This window comes from Homarus americanus, unplaced genomic scaffold (assembly GCF_018991925.1).
Source record: "Homarus americanus isolate GMGI-L3 unplaced genomic scaffold, GMGI_Hamer_2.0 scaffold4444, whole genome shotgun sequence".
NCBI lineage: Eukaryota > Metazoa > Arthropoda > Malacostraca > Decapoda > Nephropidae > Homarus > Homarus americanus.
The window spans coordinates 1-23488 of NW_024743304.1; the positions used below are offsets into that span (position 1 = coordinate 1).

Here is a 23488-nt window from a genome sequence, read left to right on the forward strand (position 1 = left end):
CCTTACCTGGACGAACCTTAACTCTCTCTCTCTCTCTCTCTCTCTCATTTATTCCAAAGTGTACAAGAACCCAAGCTATTTATTTTCATCTATTTAAATCAAGGAATCAGATAGGACCAGCCATAAGGTTAATAGCAAAGCCTTACAGGGAGCCAGATGATAGTGGGAGAGTTTACTGTGGAAAAAACGGCAGTACAGGCTGTGGGTAGGTGACGTTCACATAAGACGATCATTTTAAGTCGTTCATTCTAGTTTAAGACGATCATTCTAAGTCGTTCATTCTAAGACGTTCATTCTAAGTCGTTCATTCTATATTAAGACGTTCATTCTAGTTTGAGACGTTCATTCTAATTGAAGTCGTTCACCCCGAGTCGTTCACCCCGAGTCGTTCACTGACATAACCTACAAGGAAAAACATGGGTTATGATTGATTATTTCTCTCCCCTGAGATTGCGTTTATTTATGGGGTCACTTTAGGGGGTTGACCTACCCAACCTAACCCAACCTTTAGTAATACCAATCCTACGTCTTTCATTGCATCCTTGTTTCATTTCTTCATTCTCTCTGCTATACGTAACTTCCTGAACCATTTGCTTACTCAGAACACATCAGATTTACCAATTGACACTAAATGTACTCTGAACAAACTCATGTAAGCGGATAAGACTCTAAAATGAGAACTTGGTCCATGGAAAAAAAAAATAAATAAATAAATAAATAAATAAATAAATAAATAAATATATATATATATATATATATATATATATATATATATATATATATATATATATATATATATATATATATATATATATATATATATATATATATTTTTTTTTTTTTTTTTTTTTTTTTTTTTTTTTTTATTCATCTGTGAAATTTGAGTCTTGAGTTTTTGAAATGAGATGAAGATGCAGGTACAGTAATTATTTTTTTTGTATCCTGTGTATTTAGTATTTGAAGTTACTGTACCTGTTCGCTCGTTACCTAATTGGTTCTGAAAAATTAGGTGACTTAGTGTTACCTGAGGAGGAGGGGTAATTGGTGAGTGTGAATGGATGATGGCACACACACACACACACACCCACACACACACACACACACACACACACAGCACACAACTCATAAGATACATACAGCATAAAAGATACACATAACATACACACAAACACATATAACACATACCACACTCCACCATACCACACCACCTCATACCACACCACCTCATACCACACCACATACCACACCACCACATACCATACCACACCACACCACCACATACCACAATACACCACCCCACCACATACCACAATACACCACCACATAGCATACCACACCACCTCACACCACACCACACCACACGAGGAAAAAAAGAGAGAGGAACAGAGAAACAGACAGACGGACATAAAAACAGACAAACAGACATACAAACACAGACAGACAGACAGACAGACAGACAGACAGACAGACAGACATAAAAACACAAAAAAACACCCCCCTCCAAAAAAACAAACAAAAGTTTCCAGAAGACGTAAGGAAAACCCCTCCAGAAATAATACTGAAGGCACCATCATGGAAAATTACACCTTGATGATGAACTGAAGGAGGCTGTGTGTGATCCACCCTTCATACGAGAGTTAAAAACCGATTCCTTGGGGTTGAAATCTTGAGAAGTTTACTAAAGTTCCACCAAAACTTTTTCTCTCTGTTGGAGGGTAAAAAAATAAAACTTCAGACATTTCTCAGAGAGTCTAATGCATTTTGAATAACTAGGTAATGCATTTTGAAAGGAAATTTGATGTGTGGTATTTTTTTGTCGTGGGATTTTAGGATTGTGTGTAATGATGATAATTATATATTGTAGAAGGTTGTGGTCGGTGTCTTATAGTAATGGAGGCATAAGGTGATGTTGTCTTGATAGTTTATTATGTATTGTTACCTGGCATTGTAAAGTGCAAGGTGTATCTTTGTATTGGTAAACATACACGAACTGTAATTATACCGCCACCTTCACACCTGCACACTACCACCTACACACCACCAGCACCACCTACACCACCATCACCACCTGCACACCACCGCCACCACCACCACACCATCTACACCACCATCACCACCATCACCACCTGCACACCACCACCACCACACCACCGCCACCACCTGCACACCACTACCACCTGCACACCACCATCACCACCTACACCACCACCACCACCTGCACACCACCACCACCACACCACCATCACCACCCGCACACCACCATCCCACCTACACCGCCACTACACCTGCACACCACCACCACCACACCACACCTGCACACCACCACCCTGCACACCACCACCACCACCTACACCACCATACCACCCGCACACCACCACCACCACACCACCACTACCACCTGCACACCACCACCACCACACCACCGCCACCACCTGCACACCACTACCACCTGCACACCACCACCACCACACCACCATCACCACCACCACACCACCATCACCTCCTACACACATAATTAAATTCTCTCTGATAAACTTTCCAACAATGTACATCGTCTTCAAAAGGCATCACGTATCACTGCTGTCGTTGTATTTGTCATAGTTGGGTCGATCAGTGTCGAGCAAAAGCGACACAGGTGATTGATGCACATCCCCTGGGCCACGTCTGGTAGTACTGATGTTGATTTTCACCTAAACTAACCTCACCTCACCTAACCTTGGTTCACTGGTAACAAGCGGTGAGGTGGGGGATCACACAACACCAGACACACTCACTTAGTTTGGGCACTGGTTATCTGCACAGCCTGGTTTCATGGGTCCTCTCTCTCTTATCTGCAGGTCCCTATAATCCCTCGTCAGTTTGCTGCAGTAATCCTTCACTTTCTCTTTAATGTCATTGCTGGTTTTCTTACACCGTTCATTAACATTGTAAATGAACTTGGTATTTAATATTCCCTCTACTAACTTTAGTCCAAACAGTGCTCGGTTAGAGTTGCTGTTGTTATAATGTTATTACTGTGTTTCAACAACAAAGGTCTTTAAGCGCGTAACGAGGTTAGTAATTACACTATTCTGACATTTTATAGACACTTCCTGCAGTAAAACCTCGTGACTCTCGCAACAGATGCAGAGGTGCGTTGTCTCCACCACAGGGAATGACACTATCAATACTTTAGTGTGGGTCCAAGTGCTCTCTAATGCTTTCATCAAGTCCCGAGTGGCCGTGTCAAAGCGGACTGGGGTTTGTATCTCTCTGAGGCTGCTTATTAAATCTGTGATGTGTTTTAAGGTTATGTATATTGATTGGTGGTCCGCGGGGTTAGTCATTATTATAGTGTTGAAGGAGACAACCAGAACGTCAATATTTGTCTCCAGAGCTACATGTAATATAGCCCACTGTCTCTATGTAGCTCAAGTCAGCATTGTCCTATAATTCCTGAGTCACTGTGGGTGATACTGGTGGATGATACTGCGACTCTCATGTCTCTGTCTGACATCACCGCCCAGGATAAACTTTAGATTCAAGCTCCGTTTTGGTGCCTTGAAGTCCTTGGTCAATGTCTGTACGAGTTGCCTTTTCATAACATGTATCGCCCTCTTGCAGTCATTGGTCCTTCATTATGGTCTCAGTTACTGTGTCTGCTGCAGCAACAATGAGATGATGATCCGCCGTGACGTAATCTCTGGTGGCTTGTGTGACTCGTTGATGTTGGTTACTGTTCTGAGTTAACATATTCAGCAGCTGGTTTAAAGAAGCCGCGTGGCTCAGTATATGAGATGCATACATTACATCAACAAGTTTCTGCTTCAGTATTCATGACGCAAGTATACAGCTAAACTAAGGTGTTAGGTAAATCTCAGACACTACCTGCGTGATATTATCAGAAGCTGTGTGTAGACGAGGATGATTGGGATCAATCTTTGGCACGCCATCTGCCTCATCATAAAGCTGTTTTTTTATGAGTCAATAAACTGTTTTGTATAATAATGGATCATCCAATTTTTCAAGGCTGTAGTTGATATACTTCTCCAGGAGTGTAACACTCACCGCCATGTTTCCTTAAATGTGAGAAGTGTCGCCTCAAAATATCCACAATTTTGTGAATTATATTATCCTCTGTGATCTCCTACACGGTCAAGTATCACCCTTCAGAAATTTAATAAATTCCTGAGCCTTTCTTGGCGCTTCGCCTATAGAAATGTCTATTGAGCAGACTAGATTAGATATTCCTGGTTGAGGGATGAAAGAAATATCTGGCCGTTCATTGGTTAGCTGTTTCTTTAGGTTTTAGATTGATATTCCTCGCCATGTTCAGATACACTTTCCCTATGATTCTCTAGGAAACATATAAGTGTTGTCAATAAGAAAATGTTATCGTTACTGATGGATGACTGGGCCAGCAGTTGCCACATGTTCTCTTTGATATAACTGTTCGTTTCTGTTTGTTTCTTCTGCGTTTTGAGCTTCGGTTCATCGATGTACTTTGCGTAGCAGTTTTTTGCCCCGTAGAATCGAGCTTCTACAGCAACAGCATCACTACTGAGTCTAGTGAACACCCCAAGGTCGCCTGTCTGATGTACAACCTATGATTGACTGAACCAATGACCAGCTATGTGGTTTCTTTGGGTTCCACACACACACACACACACACACACACACACACACACACACACACACACACACACAGGGTAAGGGTAAGGACATGTGTATTCGGCGCTGCCCGCTCACGCGGCCGTGGTCTCTTGATCATGGAGACAGCTGCCAGCCCTGTGTGTCGGGCCCTCCGCTCCCCATCTCCTCCTTCCCATCTGGATTTATCAACATCCTCACACCAACAGTACAGTGCAACGATTGACGATTAACCCACAAGTGATATACAAAAGTGGCAATTTCAACTCGAAGGAAAAGCACAAAAACACAGTAATACTGATTGTGGCTGGACCTGACCTGACCTCACGGCTTCACCTGACCTAACCTGAAGGATGGAGCACACCTGCATTGCCCCAAGCTACTGTCCTGGCCACTTGGCCACACACCTGCCCAACCGCATCCAGCCCATACGAGCACGAACTGACTGCTACAAGAACAGCCCAGTCCCAACCTTTGTAAAAATCATCAACACCAAATTATTATATATCATATTTGTATCACTTATGTTACTTGTACATCATTTGTAAATCAAGAGAACCATTCCCCAATTATGTAATTGTATATTTTCAGCCTTCTGGCTGCCATGCTCTTTCAATAAACCGTTAATTAGCCTGTGACCTGGTGAAATATAACGGATCCATATCTACTTGTACTAAGCATTTCATCTTTTTCTCTATTCAGTAATAATTGTAACTATCAAGAACTAGTGTAAGTTGACCTGCAATTTCTCTGATTCTGGAATGTGTCGTTGTCGTATAGAATTAAATTGTATTGAAACAGTTTATTTAACCAGAAAAACATAGATACAGAGTGGATAATAATAACAATATTAACATGGCTGAGCCAGTTGAGAACCTGAGCTCTCCTGTAGGCACCTGATATATACTATACATAAATCTCAAGGAAGTATTATATAACATTTAGTAACATCTGGAATAGTACAATAGCATGGTGGTAATAAGAACATCACAGAATGTTACCACGGTTATCACTTCAATATTTATTAATTTTATTAATTTTTTATAAGTATTATACATAAATTACAGTGGAATTGAAAAACATAAATATAATGGGGAAGCAGAACAACTTGGGTTGTACAGTATTAAGGTTGAACAAGAGGACAGAGCTGTCAGGATTATGTCTAGTTGGAAATATATTTATTGCAATGGTAATTTCTTGTCTATTTACATGATAATTTCCGATAAAACGGTTTTGATGGTGACATTTGTTGGTGTCAGAGTCCTCCACTCGACGCTGGAAACATCAAATTGTGCCGCCATTACGCTGTGTCTGTATTTATCTAAAAGAGAGAGGAATTAAATTTGGTTTATACAATTTACTCACGCCAGTAACAGACAAAGACTAACTCGCCTGACAAACCTGGGACCTGACCTGAGATTGGACTTAGTTTAGCCAGAAAATTGTGTAATATAAAATATTTTGCGTTTAAATCGGTTGTTTTGGTCTATAATTTTAAAATTGGTTTTATTATTTGTTCAAATGATCTGAAAACATCTTAGCTAGAATACGTGACCCCCGAAAACATAATGTTTGGCACCATAAACATCTTCCTAGTTAGAATAATTCCTCAGATATTGAATTTCGATGGAAATTAGCCCGTTTGGGAAGATGGCGTCATTTGCTAATCACACCCACACACACACGCACACACACACACACACACACACACACACACACACACACACACTTCAGACAATGTCACGGCGGTGTTTGCTGACCTCCAAATCCCGAAGAAAAGTTTTAGCCATGCAGACAAATTTTACCCTGCCGACCCTCACCCTAGCTGACCTTCGCTGCCACCTACACACACCACCACCTACACATTACGACCATTACCTACACACCACCTACACACCACCACCACCTACACACCACCTACACACCACCACCACCTACACACCACCATCTACACATCTTCCTTCCTCCCTTCCTTCCTTCCTTCCTTCCTTCCTTCCTTCCTTCCTTCCTTCCTTCCTTAGCTCCACGCATTTCTTCCCGATCTGACCTCAAACATACAAGAGCTAACCCCTGACCTGACCAAACCAAGTTACGATTGTAAACTTCATCTTGATTTGATCAGTAAACACAAAGTTGGCCAGGAACAAGTTATAAAAGACCTCACTTATAACCACGTCACTCTAGGTTAGGTTAGGTTAGGTTTTTTGTAGTGATGGTTCTTTCCAGTAAATCCGGCCTGGAATTTTAGGATTTTCTTACACAGGTCAAAATTTAAGGATTTTATTTGTTGTAAGGTTTTATGTCTATAGATTAGTCAGCCAGCTTACCAGTTCGCCAGCCAGTTAGAGAGCCAGCCAACCAGTCAGCCAGTTTCCTCCCTCCCTCATCTTCCTATTGTTGTCTCAGTTTATATGTCATTAAGTTCATTGAGTGTGAGCAAATCTCTCTCTCTCTCTCTCTCTCTCTCTCTCTCTGCATCTGCTTTGTTTCTGTCTGTTTGTCTCTCAAGTGTTTTGTTTACCTCGTGTGGGTCATCAGCGGCCTCTGTGGTGCCAAATATCTCCTTACTTAACACGATTGACGTTAGCCTTCAGACCCTCTGTGTGTGTGTGTGTGTGTGTGTGTGTGTGACAAAACAAACCCACTCACACAACCAAACACTCTTTAAGTCTTCATCCAAACACAAAAAAAACACAAAATTTCTATAAGGTAAATAAAACACCATAGCCTTAAGTATAACACACACACACACACACACAGTGGCAGAGTGTATGTCTTATATTCTCAACACTTTATTTACACTTAGAATATTATTAAAGTAAAAATGAGAAAGATATATTAGTGGTGGTGGTGGTGGTTAGTGTTAATAGTCTACTAGTGATGATAGTCTGGGAGATAGTCTACTAGCGGAGATAGTCTGGGAGATAGTCTGCTAGCGGAGATAGTCTGGGAGATAGTCTACTAGTGGAGATAGTCTGGGAGATAGTCTGCTAGCGGAGATAGCCTGGGAGATAGTCTACTAGCGGAGATAGTCTATTAGTGGAGATAGTCTACTAGTGGAGATAGTCTGGGAGATAGTCTACTAGTGGAGATAGTCTGGGAGATAGTCTGCTAGCGGAGATAGTCTGGGAGATAGTCTACTAGTGGAGATAGTCTGGCAGATAGTCTGCTAGCGGAGATAGCCTGGGAGATAGTCTACTAGCGGAGATAGTCTATTAGTGGAGATAGTCTACTAGTGGAGATAGTCTGGGAGATAGTCTACTAGCGGAGATAGTCTGGGAGATAGTCTGCTAGCGGAGATAGTCTGGGAGATAGTCTACTAGTGGAGATAGTCTGGGAGATAGTCTGCTAGCGGAGATAGCCTGGGAGATAGTCTACTAGCGGAGATAGTCTATTAGTGGAGATAGTCTACTAGCGGAGATAGTCTATTAGTGGAGATAGTCTACTAGTGGAGATAGTCTATTAGTGGAGATAGTCTACTAGCGGAGATAGCCTATTAGTGGAGATAGTCTACTAGTGGAGATAGTCTATTAGTGGAGATAGTCTACTAGTGGAGATAGTCTATTAGTGGAGATAGTCTACTAGTGGAGATAGTCTATTAGTGGAGATAGTCTACTAGCGGAGATAGGTGGAGATAGTCTACTAGTGGAGATAGTCTATTAGTGGAGATAGTCTACTAGTGGAGATAGTCTATTAGTGGAGATAGTCTACTAGTGGAGATAGTCTATTAGTGGAGATAGTCTACTCGTGGAGATAGTCTATTACACTGTCAGTTATCAAGCTGTGAAAAGGAAATTATTAACGTATTGATAATTAAAGGTGTGAAAATGAATGAATATCCAGTCAGCCTCTCCAGTTGGTTAATTGGCCAATCAATCATCCGGACAAAGGTATGCTAACGATCACTTAATTAACCTGTACCACGTCAGTCAACCAGTCAACCAGTTAAATAAACAATTACCATGGATCAATTAACATGTCAAGCCCAATCATTAGTGAGTTAGATATATCTTCCAGTCAGTCAGTTATAGTCACTCTTTTGTTGACCTTTTTTTATAATTAACTGGTCGTCATTGTTGTTAGTACAGTCAGGTCGTATTAACGTAGTAGTGAGATAGGTCGTGAGTAGTGTTTCAGGGAAGGTCGTGTATTTTGAAGGGTCGTAGTTAGCGTTGGGGTGTAAGTTATATGGAATATTCAGGCGGATTGAGACAGGGAAAGAGACAGAGAAAGGCACAGAGATAGACAGAGAGAGGCAAAGACCAACCGAGACAGAGAAAGACAGATAGGCAGACAGAGGTAAACAGACAGACAGACAGAGAAACAGAGAGACAGAGGCAAACAGACAAACATTTAGACAGATATAGAGATGCCCCACTTATGCTACAGAAACATAATAATGACCCCAGATAAGGGGAGACTCCTCAAAACTATTCTAAGGTGGACGTGACTGACAAGGAGACCTAAACAAGACCTAAACAAGACCAAAACAAAACCAAAACAAGACCCAAACAAGACCAGACGACTTAGGCGATGACCACAGACGAGATGGAACGACTTGAGGTGATAGGAGGTGGTCCGGGCAAGGTGGTGAGAGGTGGCCCGAGGGAGGTGGTGAGAGGTGGCCAAGGGGTGGTGGTAGGAGGTGGCCCGAGGGAGGTGGTGAGAGGTGGCCAAGGGGTGGTGGTAGGAGGTGGCCAAGGGGTGGTGGTGGTAGGAGGTGGCTTGAGGGAGGTGGCTGAAATTGGCCCGGTGAGAGGTGGCTGAAGGAGGCCAGTGGGAGGTAATGGAAGTACAGGCCCTATGAGACAACTTGAAGGTAGAGGCATTTGTCAGGTCTGGTAAGGGTGTCTACAGATCTGACGTCCCGGGTGAGTGAGTGAGTGAGTGCGATTGAGTGATTGAGTGTCATGATAATGGAAAGTAATCACTCTAAATAATAACAATAATAATAATAATAATAATAAGGTTCCGGAGTATTTTTCAAGAATTTTTTGGGGCGTAGATCTTTATAATGTGATGGCTCTATGCTCGTATGTGAGTATCAAAGGCGGAAAAAACCCTCAAGATATGAAGTGCTCTCGTGTTCCTTTGAGGAGTAATTTAAAATTCTTCAAAGTACCTGACACAAACTTTAGTCGACATGCAGAAAAAATCCCCCCCTTTTTTTTTTTAACTATTTTTACTTTTTATTCACAAGTAAATTCATCTTTAAGAAAACTGTAACCTCGGAATATTACAGTGAGAAGTTACTGTACCTTGTAATTTAGTCGTGGTATACCTGTGATTTGTCTTCATTATAACAGGTGACTGCAGTAGGCCCGTGTACCTTACTATAATGTGGTTTATAAGTACTCCTGTAATTAAAATAACTGAAGTGTTTTAAGCATGTACTCTTGAGTCCAACCCAGTCCATGCATTAACTCAGGTCCTTAAGCACGTACTCTTTAAGTATTTTCAAGAACCAGTGACCTTGGTGTTGGTATCACGTCCCAAGAGAAGACGAATTTCATTTTAACTTTAGTCTCAGTGGGTCAACGGTCAGAGTTATTAGTGTATACCTGGCCGAGGGGTCAACAGTGAACAGCTGGGTATTTTTTTTCCATTCAGTGTCCTTGACCTCGATTCGTTTCTATATAATTTAAATCGATAAAATATGAGTAAATTGGAGGGTGGAGAGAGGTAAGGTTAGGTAGGGTTGGGACACACAATCACTAGTCACGACATAGATGAAGTGAGATGGAGGAGGCCAGAGTGGAGAGCCGTGTTAGACAGCAGGAGGATGACAGGTTGAGAGGGACAATTTCCGTCAACAATGGGTGTTAAGGGGAGGGGAGAGACCTGTCACCTTTCTCCTTACTGTCACCTGTCATGTTGTAGTGAACTGGTGAAGGGGGAGGGGAGGGGAGGGGGGTGGAGCACTCATGTAACTCCTCCTCACATTATTTCCTCAACCACAGCGGCTCTCAAAGTGGTGGGATAATCAAGGGGCCTCAGATTTCAGGAAAAATTCAATCAAGCAGACTATGATTTTTTTTTTCACAATACAATACCTCAGGGGCGCACGTTACCGGTAGCTGCAGGTGTATTTTACTTCTTCATGTTACTTATAATAGGTTAATTAGTAGATGATAAACAAGTAGATGTGATAGTCAGTCAAAAGGTATAGGAGGGGATCGGGAGTCTGGTAGCCTGTCAGATGTCCTAGGTGGAGTATCTGACAAAGGATAATAAGACTATCAAGTGTCTGGTTAAAACTGTCTGCTGCAGCTTTATCAAATAGAGTAAGTGTCCATGGCCAGACACCAATAACTACACATTATTACCTTTAACAAACACTGGTGAGATGGAAACGACTGTAGGTATCTTATGTACAGCTGCCGGACACTGCTGGACTACTCCCCCAATAAGAACTTAGTAGCAGCTCCATACAAGGTTCCTTACTTGGTAACTTGAAGGAAAGGCCACACACAATCGTTGAGGAGCTGAATCTGTTATGTACCCCGAACAGTGTGCGCTTTGTTACGATGATACGCGAAATTGAGTGAAGTATTTTTTCGAACAACACAGTCCAGTCTAGAATGGTTGATATCTCTCATGATTTGAAGAGTCAATTTGTACAAGAGATGAAAGGAGCTATTTTCTTCTTCTTCTTACGATACAACTTGATGAAACATCTCATACCCAGTTGTTGTCTTGATGTTGATATATTTTGATTGGCAGTATAAAAGAGAAATTCGTCTGTATCAGAATTTTAAGACCTCGGCCGATGTGATGGATATTATGTCTCCATATATTAAGAGTGTAGTTTGAGTAATCTTGTTAGCGTCACAACCGATGCACCTCCAGCCTGGCTTGGTTCAAAATCTGGTTTACAAACTCGTGTCAAAGAAAAAGCACCAAACGCCACCGGTGTTCACTGTTTCATTCATCGTCGAGTTGAAATATTTGTTAAACCATATTGTCAAACTTGTCAACTGTGTGCCGACATGGTCTTCATGCATAAAACACTGTTCTTGCCCACACAGAAGTAAAGTGGCTGTTTGGTGGAAAGTTTCTCACAATTCTCAACCAAGTGAAGAATTTCCTCGAAATACAAGAGAAAATGGATTTGCTGGCTACATTTAATACTGAAGTACGACTGTCGTATATTGTGGACCTTCTTCAGGTGTTCTGTGAGCTCCACATGATACAAGGGAAAGATTCAAGCATGATTACTCATACGAATTATTATCTTAGCTTTCCTTGCCAAACTATAACTCTTCAGAAATAGCAGTGGAACACGGGAATCTTGTGATGATCCCGAATTTCAAGGAGGTACAGCTAGAATCCTTGGAACTAATTAATGATTTGTCAGCCAAAGATACCTTCAAGAAGAAAAAAAATTAACAGTTCTGATGTAATTCGGTGATTGTGTATCAAAAAACAAGTGACATAACCTTTCGTGTCTTGTTGACTTTCGGATCTACACGCCTCTGTGAGTGTTTCTCTGCGTTAGTTGAAGAGTTGCAACAAGTTGGCAGTGTAAGACGATTTCTCATGTACTCTGACAAAGACGGTGCCACGTTTTAAGTGCATTATAGCTCAGATAAAAATTGAGGAACATCTACCACGCACACACACCACCAGGCCTCCTCATACACCTACCATGTTCGCTCGACCGGCCGATAGTCACACGATGCTCTGTTGGATGTTCACTACAGTTGGATATTGACAAAAGCTAAATTAGATTCTCTGTTTGGGATTTTAATAGGTCTTTTTGGTGTTTGTTTTATTACATTGGAGTCGTGTGTTGTTAGTGTGTTGTCAGTGTTGTTAGTGTGTTGTTAGTGTGTTGTCAGTGTTGTTAGTGTGTTGTCAGTGTTGTTAGTGTGTTGTCAGTGTTGTTAGTGTGTTGTCAGTGTTGCTAGTGTGTTGTCAGTGTTGTTAGTGTGTTGTCAGTGTTGTTAGTGTGTTGTCAGTGTTGTTAGTGTGTTGTCAGTGTTGTTAGTGTGTTGTCAGTGTTGTTAGTGTGTTGTTAGTGTTGTTAGTGTTGTTGGTGTGTTGTCAGTGTTGTTAGTGTGTTGTCCAGTGTTGTTAGTGTGTTGGTGTAGTGTTGTTAGTGTGTTGTCAGTGTTGTTGAGTGTGTTGTCAGTGTTGTTGAGTGTGTTGTCAGTGTTGTTAGTGTGTTGTCAGTGTTGTTAGTGTTGTTAGTGTGTTGTCAGTGTTGTTAGTGTGTTGTCAGTGTTGTTAGTGTGTTGTCAGTGTTGTTAGTGTGTTGTCAGTGTTGTTAGTGTGTTGTCAGTGTTGTTAGTGTGTTGTCAGTGTTGTTAGTGTGTTGTCAGTGTTGTTAGTGTGTTGTTAGTGTGTTGTTAGTGTGTTGTCAGTGTTGTTAGTGTGTTGTCAGTGTTGTTAGTGTGTTGTCAGTGTTGTTAGTGTGTTGTCAGTGTTGTTAGTGTGTTGTTACAGTGTTGTTAGTGTGTTGTCAGTGTTGTTAGTGTGTTGTCAGTGTTGTTAGTGTGTTGTTGTTGTTAGTGTGTTGTTAGTGTGTTGTGTGTTGTCAGTGTTGTTAGTGTGTTGTCAGTGTTGTTAGTGTGTTGTCAGTGTTGTTAGTGTGTTGTCAGTGTTGTTAGTGTGTTGTTAGTGTGTTGTTAGTGTGTTGTCAGTGTTGTTAGTGTGTTGTCAGTGTTGTTAGTGTGTTGTCAGTGTTGTTAGTGTGTTGTCAGTGTTGTTAGTGTGTTGTTAGTGTGTTGTTAGTGTGTTGTCAGTGTTGTTAGTGTGTTGTCAGTGTTGTTAGTGTGTTGTCAGTGTTGTTAGTGTGTTGTCAGTGTTGTTAGTGTGTTGTTAGTGTTGTTAGTGTGTTGTCAACTTGGGATATATTTTGTTTACACTCTTAATTTTTGGTTTACATGAGATATATATTGTTTACACCTTTGAATATGTTGTTTAAAGCTATTGTTTTGTTTACACCCTTGAGTGTGTTGTTTAAGTAAGCACCCCTGTAAGATATTGTTTTGTTTGCAATATGCTCCCCTAAAAAATAAAAATAGCGACAGTGAGAGAGATATATATTCCTCAGTTTGTTTTTCTTTCACCAAAATGTGTACAGAATGCTGCCTGTTATTATAACCGGGTGACGATTTGCTCAAAGGAAATGACTCAAAATAACTCGATGACAATTTTTTTCAACACGATGCAAATTCTCTTTATTAACTTGTTATAGTCAAGATGGTGTGTGTGTGTTTGTTCAGCTTAATATACTCTTATGTTTTTGTTGTAGTTGTTGATGTTGTAGCTGCTGTTGTTGTTGTTTTAGTCGTCGTCGACACACACAACCCGTCACATTTTCGTGGTTGATCGTGGCAACCTTGTCCTCACCTATGGCAGACCTCACACTACTGAAGAGATGTTGCTCTTTTAATACCAATATTCACTCAAACACCACCAGAATCTATAAGACACTGTGTATACGTTTCTAACACACACTCTGGTAGATGCAAAACACAATACTGACATTATGAGGAATCGAGTCTCGTTCCTCCTTTAAAATTAATGGATTATATTGGTAAGTTGGCTGACATCTTTATTGACTGTGGCTTCCAATATCTGTACCTTTGTGTTAAGGTTCTGTTTAGATTTCCTTTATTTACAACAGAACCTGGGAGTCTTATTATCTGTTGAATCACATGGGGAATTATTATCATTTGTTTGGGGTGTTTTATTTAGCGTCGATATAGTGGTGATTTACCGTCGTTTTAGAGTATTATTAAATAGGCTTGTATATATTGTGGGGGAAAATTTATCTTGTAATTTATTTGGTTTTTTGGAAGGGAAATGTACTTCAGACTGTGTTATAAAATGTTTATCAAATGATGCAGACAGATGTAGAGTTTTTGTGGATTTACAAGGAGCATTTGATAAAGCTCACAATGAAGTAGTTATGAATGAACTGGCTGCTCTAGGGGTATCAGGAAAGTTGTTACACTGGATAGGTGACTACTTGCATGGAAGGAGAATCTGTGTATGGTATCAGGGATGTTTGTCTGAGGAAAGAGCACTTGAACTAGGCACTCCCCAAGGGGGAGTATAGAGTCCAATGTTATTTAATGTGTTAATGAACAAGATAGCCTCACACAAATATCCCAAAGGAGTTGTAACCATCATTTATGCAGATGACATCTTATTTCAAGGAAACTCTTTAAAAAATTTGCAGATTGCATTAAATAATTTTATTGTTCTTTCGCAAAAGATGGGCTTAGTTATCAATGAAGAAAAAACCAAGTGTGAATGTAAAGGAAGAGGAACTGAATCCGTTTTCTAAATGGAAAAATTGTTGAGAAAGTGTCAAAGTATAAATATTTAGGAATGTAAATTGGCTTTACTAGTGAAAGTAAAGAGGCAGAAATATATCATGTCCTCACTCAATGTAGAGCAAGATTACAGCCCTTGAAGGCTCTAGCATGTTGTGGTAAAGGTGCTGGGGTACCCATACTGAGAATGATGTATATTTCTACCATCAGATCACTTATAGACTATGCAGCACCTGTCCTCTCTTGTACTGGTGAAGGAAGGATACGGAAGCTTGAGATCATGCAAAATGAAGCAATGAGAATAATTTTAGGGTGTCAAAAGAATGCAATGATTGAGATAATGAAAATGGAACTAAGGTTACAGAGCATTTCACAGAGGGTCAATGAAATTAATACAGTTGCAGCAGTTCGATTAATGAGAGGGAACAGTGGGGGTAAATTTGTACAATATATAAATGATGGTTTAAAAGGTAAACGGACCTTCTGTAGGCAAGGCAAGGGAGGATGCATGAATGGATTAGTAAATATTATTAAAAAATGTAATCTGGCAGACTGGTGTACAGCTGTTAAGAAGAGTTGTAAGAATCCACCCTGGGAAGAACGTGAAGTAGAGTTAGACATAGTGCCTCTCACAATGAAGAAATTATTACATGAACCAGGACAGTTAAGGGCTTTATATGGGAATAAGATTAGTAATTTGCCTAAAATAAACACATTGCATGTATATTGTGACGGTTCAGTTATGTCAAGTGGCAGGGCAGGGTGCGGGATCCTTATAAGACAGTACACAGAACAAGGGAATGATGACATCAAAATTGGACTTCGGTTGAGCAGTTTTATTTCATCAACACAAGCTGAGTTACATGCAATCTTAGTAGGGTTGGAAAATGTTGTAAATGTGTATAAAGATGCATATTTTTTGTTGATAGTAGGGCAGCTTTGGATTCTTTGAACAGTGGGAGTCCAGTCTTTGAACACATTATTGGTTCATGTAGAAAATTAGTAAATACAATAAGGAAAAATGGCCATAATGTTCAATTTGTATGGGTCCCTTCACATGTGGGGATTGGTCTTAATGAAGCAGTAGATATAATAGCAAAAAGAGCCACGGAAAAGGCCGAGATCGACATAATATGTACTAAAACCTTGAAACAATTAAGGAGCAAATTACGGAAAATACAATCAATAGAAGATAATTTCAAAAGGAATGAAATATACGAGAAAAGGGAAACAATGAAACATTGCCATCATGTTCTCATGAACACAAAATTTACATATGGGAAAGATGGAAGTAGGTGGAAAGATTCAGTGTATATGAGGTTAAGATTAGGATATAAATATTATTGGGAACTTGGAGCTGAGAGAAGTGAACAGGATAAAGAATGTAGAGTTTGTAGAACACCCAGATCCCATACCCTGCCACATTATATACTGGAATGCCCATTGCTTAATGTATATAGAAATGCCCATATAAATAATGTCCCCATGCAAATAGAGTGGATGTATAAAAATACGAAAATAGATGATATATTAAAGAAATATAGAAATTTTTCATCTAGAATATAACTATGTATGTATATAACTGATTATATGAAATATTAGGGATTTATGTGAGACCTGAGAGGGACATTCCTGGATTGGGGTGGGGATGACTTATGTCACTTCATCCCTTTGAGATGTACTAATGTTTTTTGTATCTCAATAAACGTATCAATCAATCTGTACCTAGACATGCAGACTAGATTTTTCTGATGGCTTGTGATGAGTTAGGAACGATTTAGACCTTCAATCCTATCATAAATAACTAGTTTTCTCAGTCACGTGATGTTTTAGCAACTTTAACCCTTATTTTGTAGAGTTTTGGTCCCAATTTATTTAAAAATATAATTAACATCGTGAATTTAAGCGTTTTCCTTACCCATTGATCTGCCATCTTATGAAAAAAAGTCCAAGGTTGTGCTGTTGAAGGTTTGAGTTAGGGGAATGTTGAAGTCAGGCGGACAAGGAATCGGATGCAAGGTTTACCTGTCGTTTGAGTTTTGTTTTTCGTTTCGTTCAGATACGCTGTGGGAAGGTGAGAGATAGTGTGTGCTTTATAGCTTGGGGCCTAAAATTTTTTCTTCAACTGATGATTTCTCGGAATTCTCGGAGGAGGTGTGGTAGTGATGGCCGGTCAGTGCGGCGCTTGGTCATGGCCTTCTTGGCGAGTTTTGTGACCTCTGGATGGTCCCCTGGGGCCTCCTTGATCAATTCCATCAGGACAAACCCGAAAGAATATGTATCTGAATTCTTGGTGGTCCTAAACCCACGGCAGACTTCAGGGGCCATCCAGGGGAAGTCCTCGTGTAGGCAATCAGCGCTGACTTTACAAGACTTACCGATCTCACAGGCCAGACCGAGGTCAATGAGGCTGACCTCTGGCCGGGATGAGGGCCCTTGGATCATTATGTTATCCTCCTTGATGTCATTGTGTGCTAGACCTTTCGTGTTCATCTCAAGGATTTTCTCACCAAGGAGGAGCCCCAGTTGTATAAGGTCATATTGGCAGATCAGGTTATCTTCAGAGAGAAGGTGGTTGAGTGTGAGCTTACCCCTGAAGGACTGGAGGATCGCTGGAGGTTTTGGACAGTACCCAAGTACCTTAGGAATCCCCCCAGCACCATCGAGGGCATACATCTTGGCAGCCTCATCCTTGAAGAATTTTTTGGCTGATGGTGACACTGCCTTTTTCAAAACAGCTACATCATTTCCCCACTTGACAAGGTAAGCAATTGCGTGCGCTCCCTCCCCAAGAATTTCCGCTCCGTCTTGTAGGAGGTCAGTCACGTCCTCAGGGAGAAGCTCACACACCCAATCTTGGAAGTTTTCTGTTTTTCGGCAAGCCATTTTTAATGATCTGTATCGACTCAGCCTTCTCCAGGACATCAAATTATTATTTGGGGGTTAGATGCGTTTTTGAGGCGCTGAAGTGATAGTTGTTGTGCAATGAAGTGAAGAGGTGCCTGATAATGTAGTAAGAGGTGCCTCATAGTGTAGTGAAGATGTGTAGTGAAGATGTGCCTCATAGTGTAGTGAAGTAGGTGTAGTGAAGATGTGCCTGATAGTGTAGTGAAGTGTTGTAGTGAAGATGTGCCTGATAGTGTAGTGAAGTAGTTGTAGTGAAGATGTGCCTGATAGTGTAGTGAAGTAGTTGTAGTGAAGATGTGCCTGATAGTGTAGTGAAGTAGTTGTAGTGAAGATGTGCCTGATAGTGTAGTGAAGTAGTTGTAGTGAAGATGTGCCTGATAGTGTAGTGAAGTAGTTGTAGTGAAGATGTGCCTGATAGTGTAGTGAAGTAGTTGTAGTGAAGATGTGCCTGATAGTGTAGTGAAGTAGTTGTAGTGAAGATGTGCCTGATAGTGTAGTGAAGTAGTTGTAGTGAAGATGTGCCTGATAGTGTGTAAGTAGTGGTAAGATATGCTTGATAGTGTAGTGATGATGTGCCTCATAGTGAAAGATGTGCCTAATAGTGTTTTTTTTTTTTACGGGGATTAGCCCACCCGGACACAGGTCACTGACCTGGGGGCGAAAATGTAATAATAATAATAATAATAATAATAATAATAATAATAATAATAATAATAATAATAATAAATAATAGTCATAATAATTCATAATAAATATAATTTATGATAAAACAAACAAAATATAATAATAAAATAATGATGATAATAATACAGTAACTGTAATAATAATAATATTAATAATAAAGAACTATAAATACAAAAATGAATAAAAAAGATCAAAAGTGAGAAACAATATATGTATGTTGTATTGTCAAAGTAAGAGAAACAACTGAGACCCTGCAATTGTGTGAAAATGAAGCAGAAAGTCAGATCATCAACCTAGGACTTGGTCACATATGGCAGCAGGGTCTACCATTAGACAACACATTATGCTGCCAATATCTTCCCAGGCGGTAGTACCTCCCTGTTTGGTAACTGCCTACTACCTACTAGGGTGTGTCAATTTAGGGGGTGAACTGGCTAAATTGAAAATCGAGTAATTTGGTAGCAATTTATTGTAGTCTTTAAGCATGCAAAACAATATTCTGGCATAAATTTTTTTTATAATAAGTCCTACCTACATCAAATAGATTTTTAAATGTACATATTTGTGAATTTATAACATAACCAGCGTTTGCACACATGTTACTGTTTCAAGTTTCAAATTATTATATCTTATTATCCGTAGTCTATTTGAAAGTAACCAATGCCTTCATACTCTCTTTGCTTTGGTTTCTTGTCATCAGTAGTCTGCTTGCTATTTGTGCTTTGATGTAACCTTCTCGCCTCTCGTGGCTGTAAACATGGCCCGCTGCTTCTGTGACCATTTTCACACATCTCTCCACACTTTGAGTGTGGGAAGGCCACTTCGGCACCTGCATTGGAGTCTCTTTAAGGTTTCTCAATTCTTGGCTAATTAGACTTGTTGTCAATGGTGGCTCTAAGACTTCCAAACTCAAGTCAACCAATTCTGACAATTTGGTGGCATTGACGTTTATTGGGGGAACTTTTCTTGAATGAAACGAACAGTCTCCCAACTGGTCGTCATCTATTAGCGTTCCTCTAATCTTTAGAATGACTTCTACAGCCTCGGTTCGGAGATTGGTACATTGACTGCAAAGCATTGCTTGCAAAACTGCTTCTGATCGAGCATACCAAGCGGACCTTCTTGCCACAGGTAACACGATGTCCCTCACTACCTTCCTCTGTGTTCTTACTAGCTGCAATTGAAACAAAAGGTGATTGGGCCCATCCACCCACATAGGATTAAGTTTCACACTAAACCACTGGGGAAGATAAACTCCAATAATAAATTCAACAATTAACCTCAAATTCTTCAGCACTTTGCCCTTCAATTCGTGTTTGGAAATCCAAATCCTGCAGAAACGAAGAGCTGTAGTTAACCAACGGCTGTGACTGACAGGTCCAATCTCCAAGAGAGCCAATGACTGAGGCACTTCTCCTGATCTTATTGCTTGGGCAATACGATAAGCATAGGATTGATCTGTGCTGAGATCTTTGATGACTCCTTCAGACAACGCCGGAAGGGGAGGGCCAACTTCGACCTTTGAAAAGGTTGTATTTATTTCTAGTTGTGTTGCTTCATCCAGCATGATGCCAAGGGGACCTGACCACTTGTTGTTGCTCTTTGTAGGACCATCAAGTTCCTGGATGAGATGACGAAGAGGTAGCTCGCCTGTATGTAAATCACATACAATCCAAACAAGTCTTCTTCCTAGTTTTTCTCTAAATGCGTCATTACACCCCCCTGCCATCCGGTGTTCACTGCAGTTGAATCTCCACCAACAGCCTGCAGTGAACTGCCAAGTCCTCTCTCCTGAACCCAACATAAAATATGATCAGCAATGAACTCTGCATGTTTCTTCCCTTCTACTTCAGTTTCGGGAGCAAAGTGAAACAAAAACCGACCACCAGGCTCAGAACAGACAGAGTAGTGTTCTTCTTTGATGAGACCTGGAAACTTTCTGTTCACTCCCTCTACTTCTAGCAAAACTTTTGTGTCATCTATTCTTCCATCAAACAAAAGACAGGAGAGCCCTCCCTCGCTTAAATCTTTTTCATGCTGATCAGATATTTCCTTCATTATTTTTTCTTGTGCTCTTCTAATTTTATTATGATCTATCACCAAAGATACATCCTCTCGGCTGATGAGGCCTGCATCTATCCAAGCGGCAGTTGCAATTTCTGCAGCCTCACGAAGTCCAGCATGGTGGCGAATACTAGCTAAAGCAATGTTTGAAATATTTCTTGTGTTGTATTTCATTTTCTTTGGTAAAGGTTCAGATGGCTCTTTGGAACTATCATCTGATGTTGCTTCCTGTTCATCAGAAGAACTATCAAAGAAGTGATAAACATCTTGACACAGCTCTTCCTCTCTTTGGATGGCTTCTTCACTCTTCATTTTCTTCTTTTGTTCCCTCTCTCGGATTTGTTCTCTCTTCTTGGCATTAGCAATCTGCTTCTTTGTTTCTGAATAATCTATTGAACCCATTTGCATACTTCCTTGGCCTTCTGCCTTTGTCCTCTGTGCCTTTATAAATTCAAGCTCTAAAACAGGGATCTTCTTTTCACGAGGACAACCACAATCAATGTGGGAATTATTTTCTCTCTTACCTGAGTGAGAACAGTTGGATTCAGAACATAATTGTATGGAGCACTTGCAGGTCAAAATGTCAAACAGAGTATCAAGTGTGTGCAGAAATTCATTTTTCCTGGCCAAGTTTCCTTTACCAAGTGATGTTTCAACTGCTTTGTGCCATAATTTCGTTAGTTTTAGCTCAATAGTTCGACACTGATTAATCACAGGTGGTTTGAATAGTGCATTAGCTTTTGTCCATTGATGCAGAAGAGGGACTATCATGTCATTTATGAGTTCTTTATCTGTATAGTTCCTTCTGTCCTTTGCATTTTTTTCTCGAAGGAGTAACCCTAATCTTAGCATGTCTCTCACTGTTGGAAGTTCTGATACAGGAAGCTCCTTCCCTTTACCAACTAGCAGGCTCAAGTGGGTTGACAACTGACTTCTTGTCTTCAATTTTGACATCTTCACACTATCTGACAAATAGAAAAATATTTCAATGTTTCATAATTCAATTGTTGTTTCAAAAAATATCAATTTGTTTATCAAAAATGCTGTAACAGAAATAACATAATAATTTCTTAGAACATAATGTTTTATACAATGATATAAGTAACTGCGACAATCAATATGCCCTACTTACAATAATTAAAATGTAGAATTCGTCTGGTAGAGTAGGTGCAAGTGCAATGAGAGCAAACCACCGTCTATGATATCTAGAAGGAGAGTGAGCCGGGCGCCTTATCCTCACGCTTGGTACAAGTCAAAACAATAATTAAACTGTCCCACACGGAGAGCCTGTTCATGTTCATGTTCTGACATGCATATTGTACACAAGCTATAGAACCATAAAATACTCCATAATCCATATGCTTACATGAGATTAGTTAATATCAAGTGAATAATTCTAATCAAGTCTCATTAATTTGTTGAAATACTGATATTTGAAACTTTAAGGTATAATTGATGTAGGTGAGGGTTATTTCAATTCATTTTTGTTTGCTAATCTCAAGTTTAGACATAAAGAGGCACAATATTTTGACTACCAAATTTGATGTTTAACATGTTGACAAAATTGACACACCCTACTGGGTCATGCAGCTCGTTAACTTAGGGTGAGGTAGTTGTGTTGGCGACAGCTTCTACACTTTAACAAATTCACGCCTAGGAGGCCCTTGGGCCGGCCATCCTCGATTTCGAGGGGCTTCCATTATTATGTGTGTGTGTGTGTGCTATATAATCCACTATGGATGTGGTAATCATTATTTTACTTGGACTGATGGATGACACGTAGGAGTGGATGTCGTCGCTCTATATGCGCCGGATGAATGTTGGAGGAGGTGACGACGGGTAGCATGAATAAGCTGGTTTACATTCTACCTTACCTATCATGCCTATGGCGACTGTATCCTGCCTACTGCTCGTATCACGGTGATAGCATGCCAGGTTCGTATAATCTAGCATGGGATGACGTACAAATAAAGAGATGAACATTTAATATACGATATAATGGACGTTACTAGTGAGCTTTGGGTATTACAAGTGGCTGGTACAGGTCGATGGTGATAGTATAGTGAGTAACCATAATTACTGGCCCATCCACAGGTCGAGCGTAGTGTGGGTAGAGGTCCTTGTGGACAGCGGCTCACACAGTAGCAACTCACACACCAACACAGCATAAGACCCTTGAATACTTATCACCAGTCGTTCAGGTCATACCTCCTTTTACTCTGAATATAAGGTAACTTTTACTACTCCCACTAACGTGAAATAAATAAATTATAATTTATGTCTACTGGAGCAGTAACATGTCCACTACCCACCAGTAAAAGGACACAGCATCAATTTGGGAATATGTCTGAGGCCAACGCTGGAGTATCTGGTGATGTCCCGCACTACATGATCTTGTCAGGGCCACAGTACAGCAGCAGGCCAAGTCTCATGCTATATGTTAACAGATACAGTCCTCTGATACACTGAACACACCGTCGGGCTGTCAGTACCACTCCTCCTGGCCGTGAAGATTATCACCTCATGAGCTGCCTGTTTATAAATATTAAACTATGAAACATCTACACTACACCTCTAACCAGTGGTAATTAATGTTAATATTACTTATACCATAATGTGAAGCATCCGGCAATAAGTTACTAGGGACTACAAGCCTTATAACATTACATGAATTACTGGGGTCTATGTATATGCCTATATACTTTATATAAGTTACTTAGGACTATATAACTATAACATTAGTTTATATCTCCCACCCAGCGAGGATATTAGAAATAATGAAATATGAGTACTTGTGATCGTAATTCAAAACTTGTGCACCAGCTGACTAACGTCTCAGGTTGACTCACTGTATCTCCTTAACTCACAGAAACAAACACCAAAGTCTAAGTGTGTTGTGGACGCCACTATAAATT

General features: G+C 40.3%; 1 protein-coding gene across 1 annotated transcript; it reads right to left on the bottom strand.

The window, feature by feature from the left end:
- Window positions 1–17039: 17039 nt before the first annotated feature.
- On the bottom strand, window positions 17040–17804 carry LOC121877140 (probable inactive receptor kinase At1g48480). Its single transcript, XM_042382759.1, has one exon. It carries the CDS (start codon window positions 17802–17804, stop codon window positions 17040–17042), a length of 765 nt encoding a protein of 254 aa, XP_042238693.1.
- Window positions 17805–23488: the final 5684 nt, after the last annotated feature.

What these genes read in the sequence shown, in the direction of transcription:
- LOC121877140 (XM_042382759.1), bottom strand. Translation starts at nt 17,804, where the DNA reads ATGGCTTGCCGAAAAACAGAAAACTTCCAAGATTGGGTGTGTGAGCTT.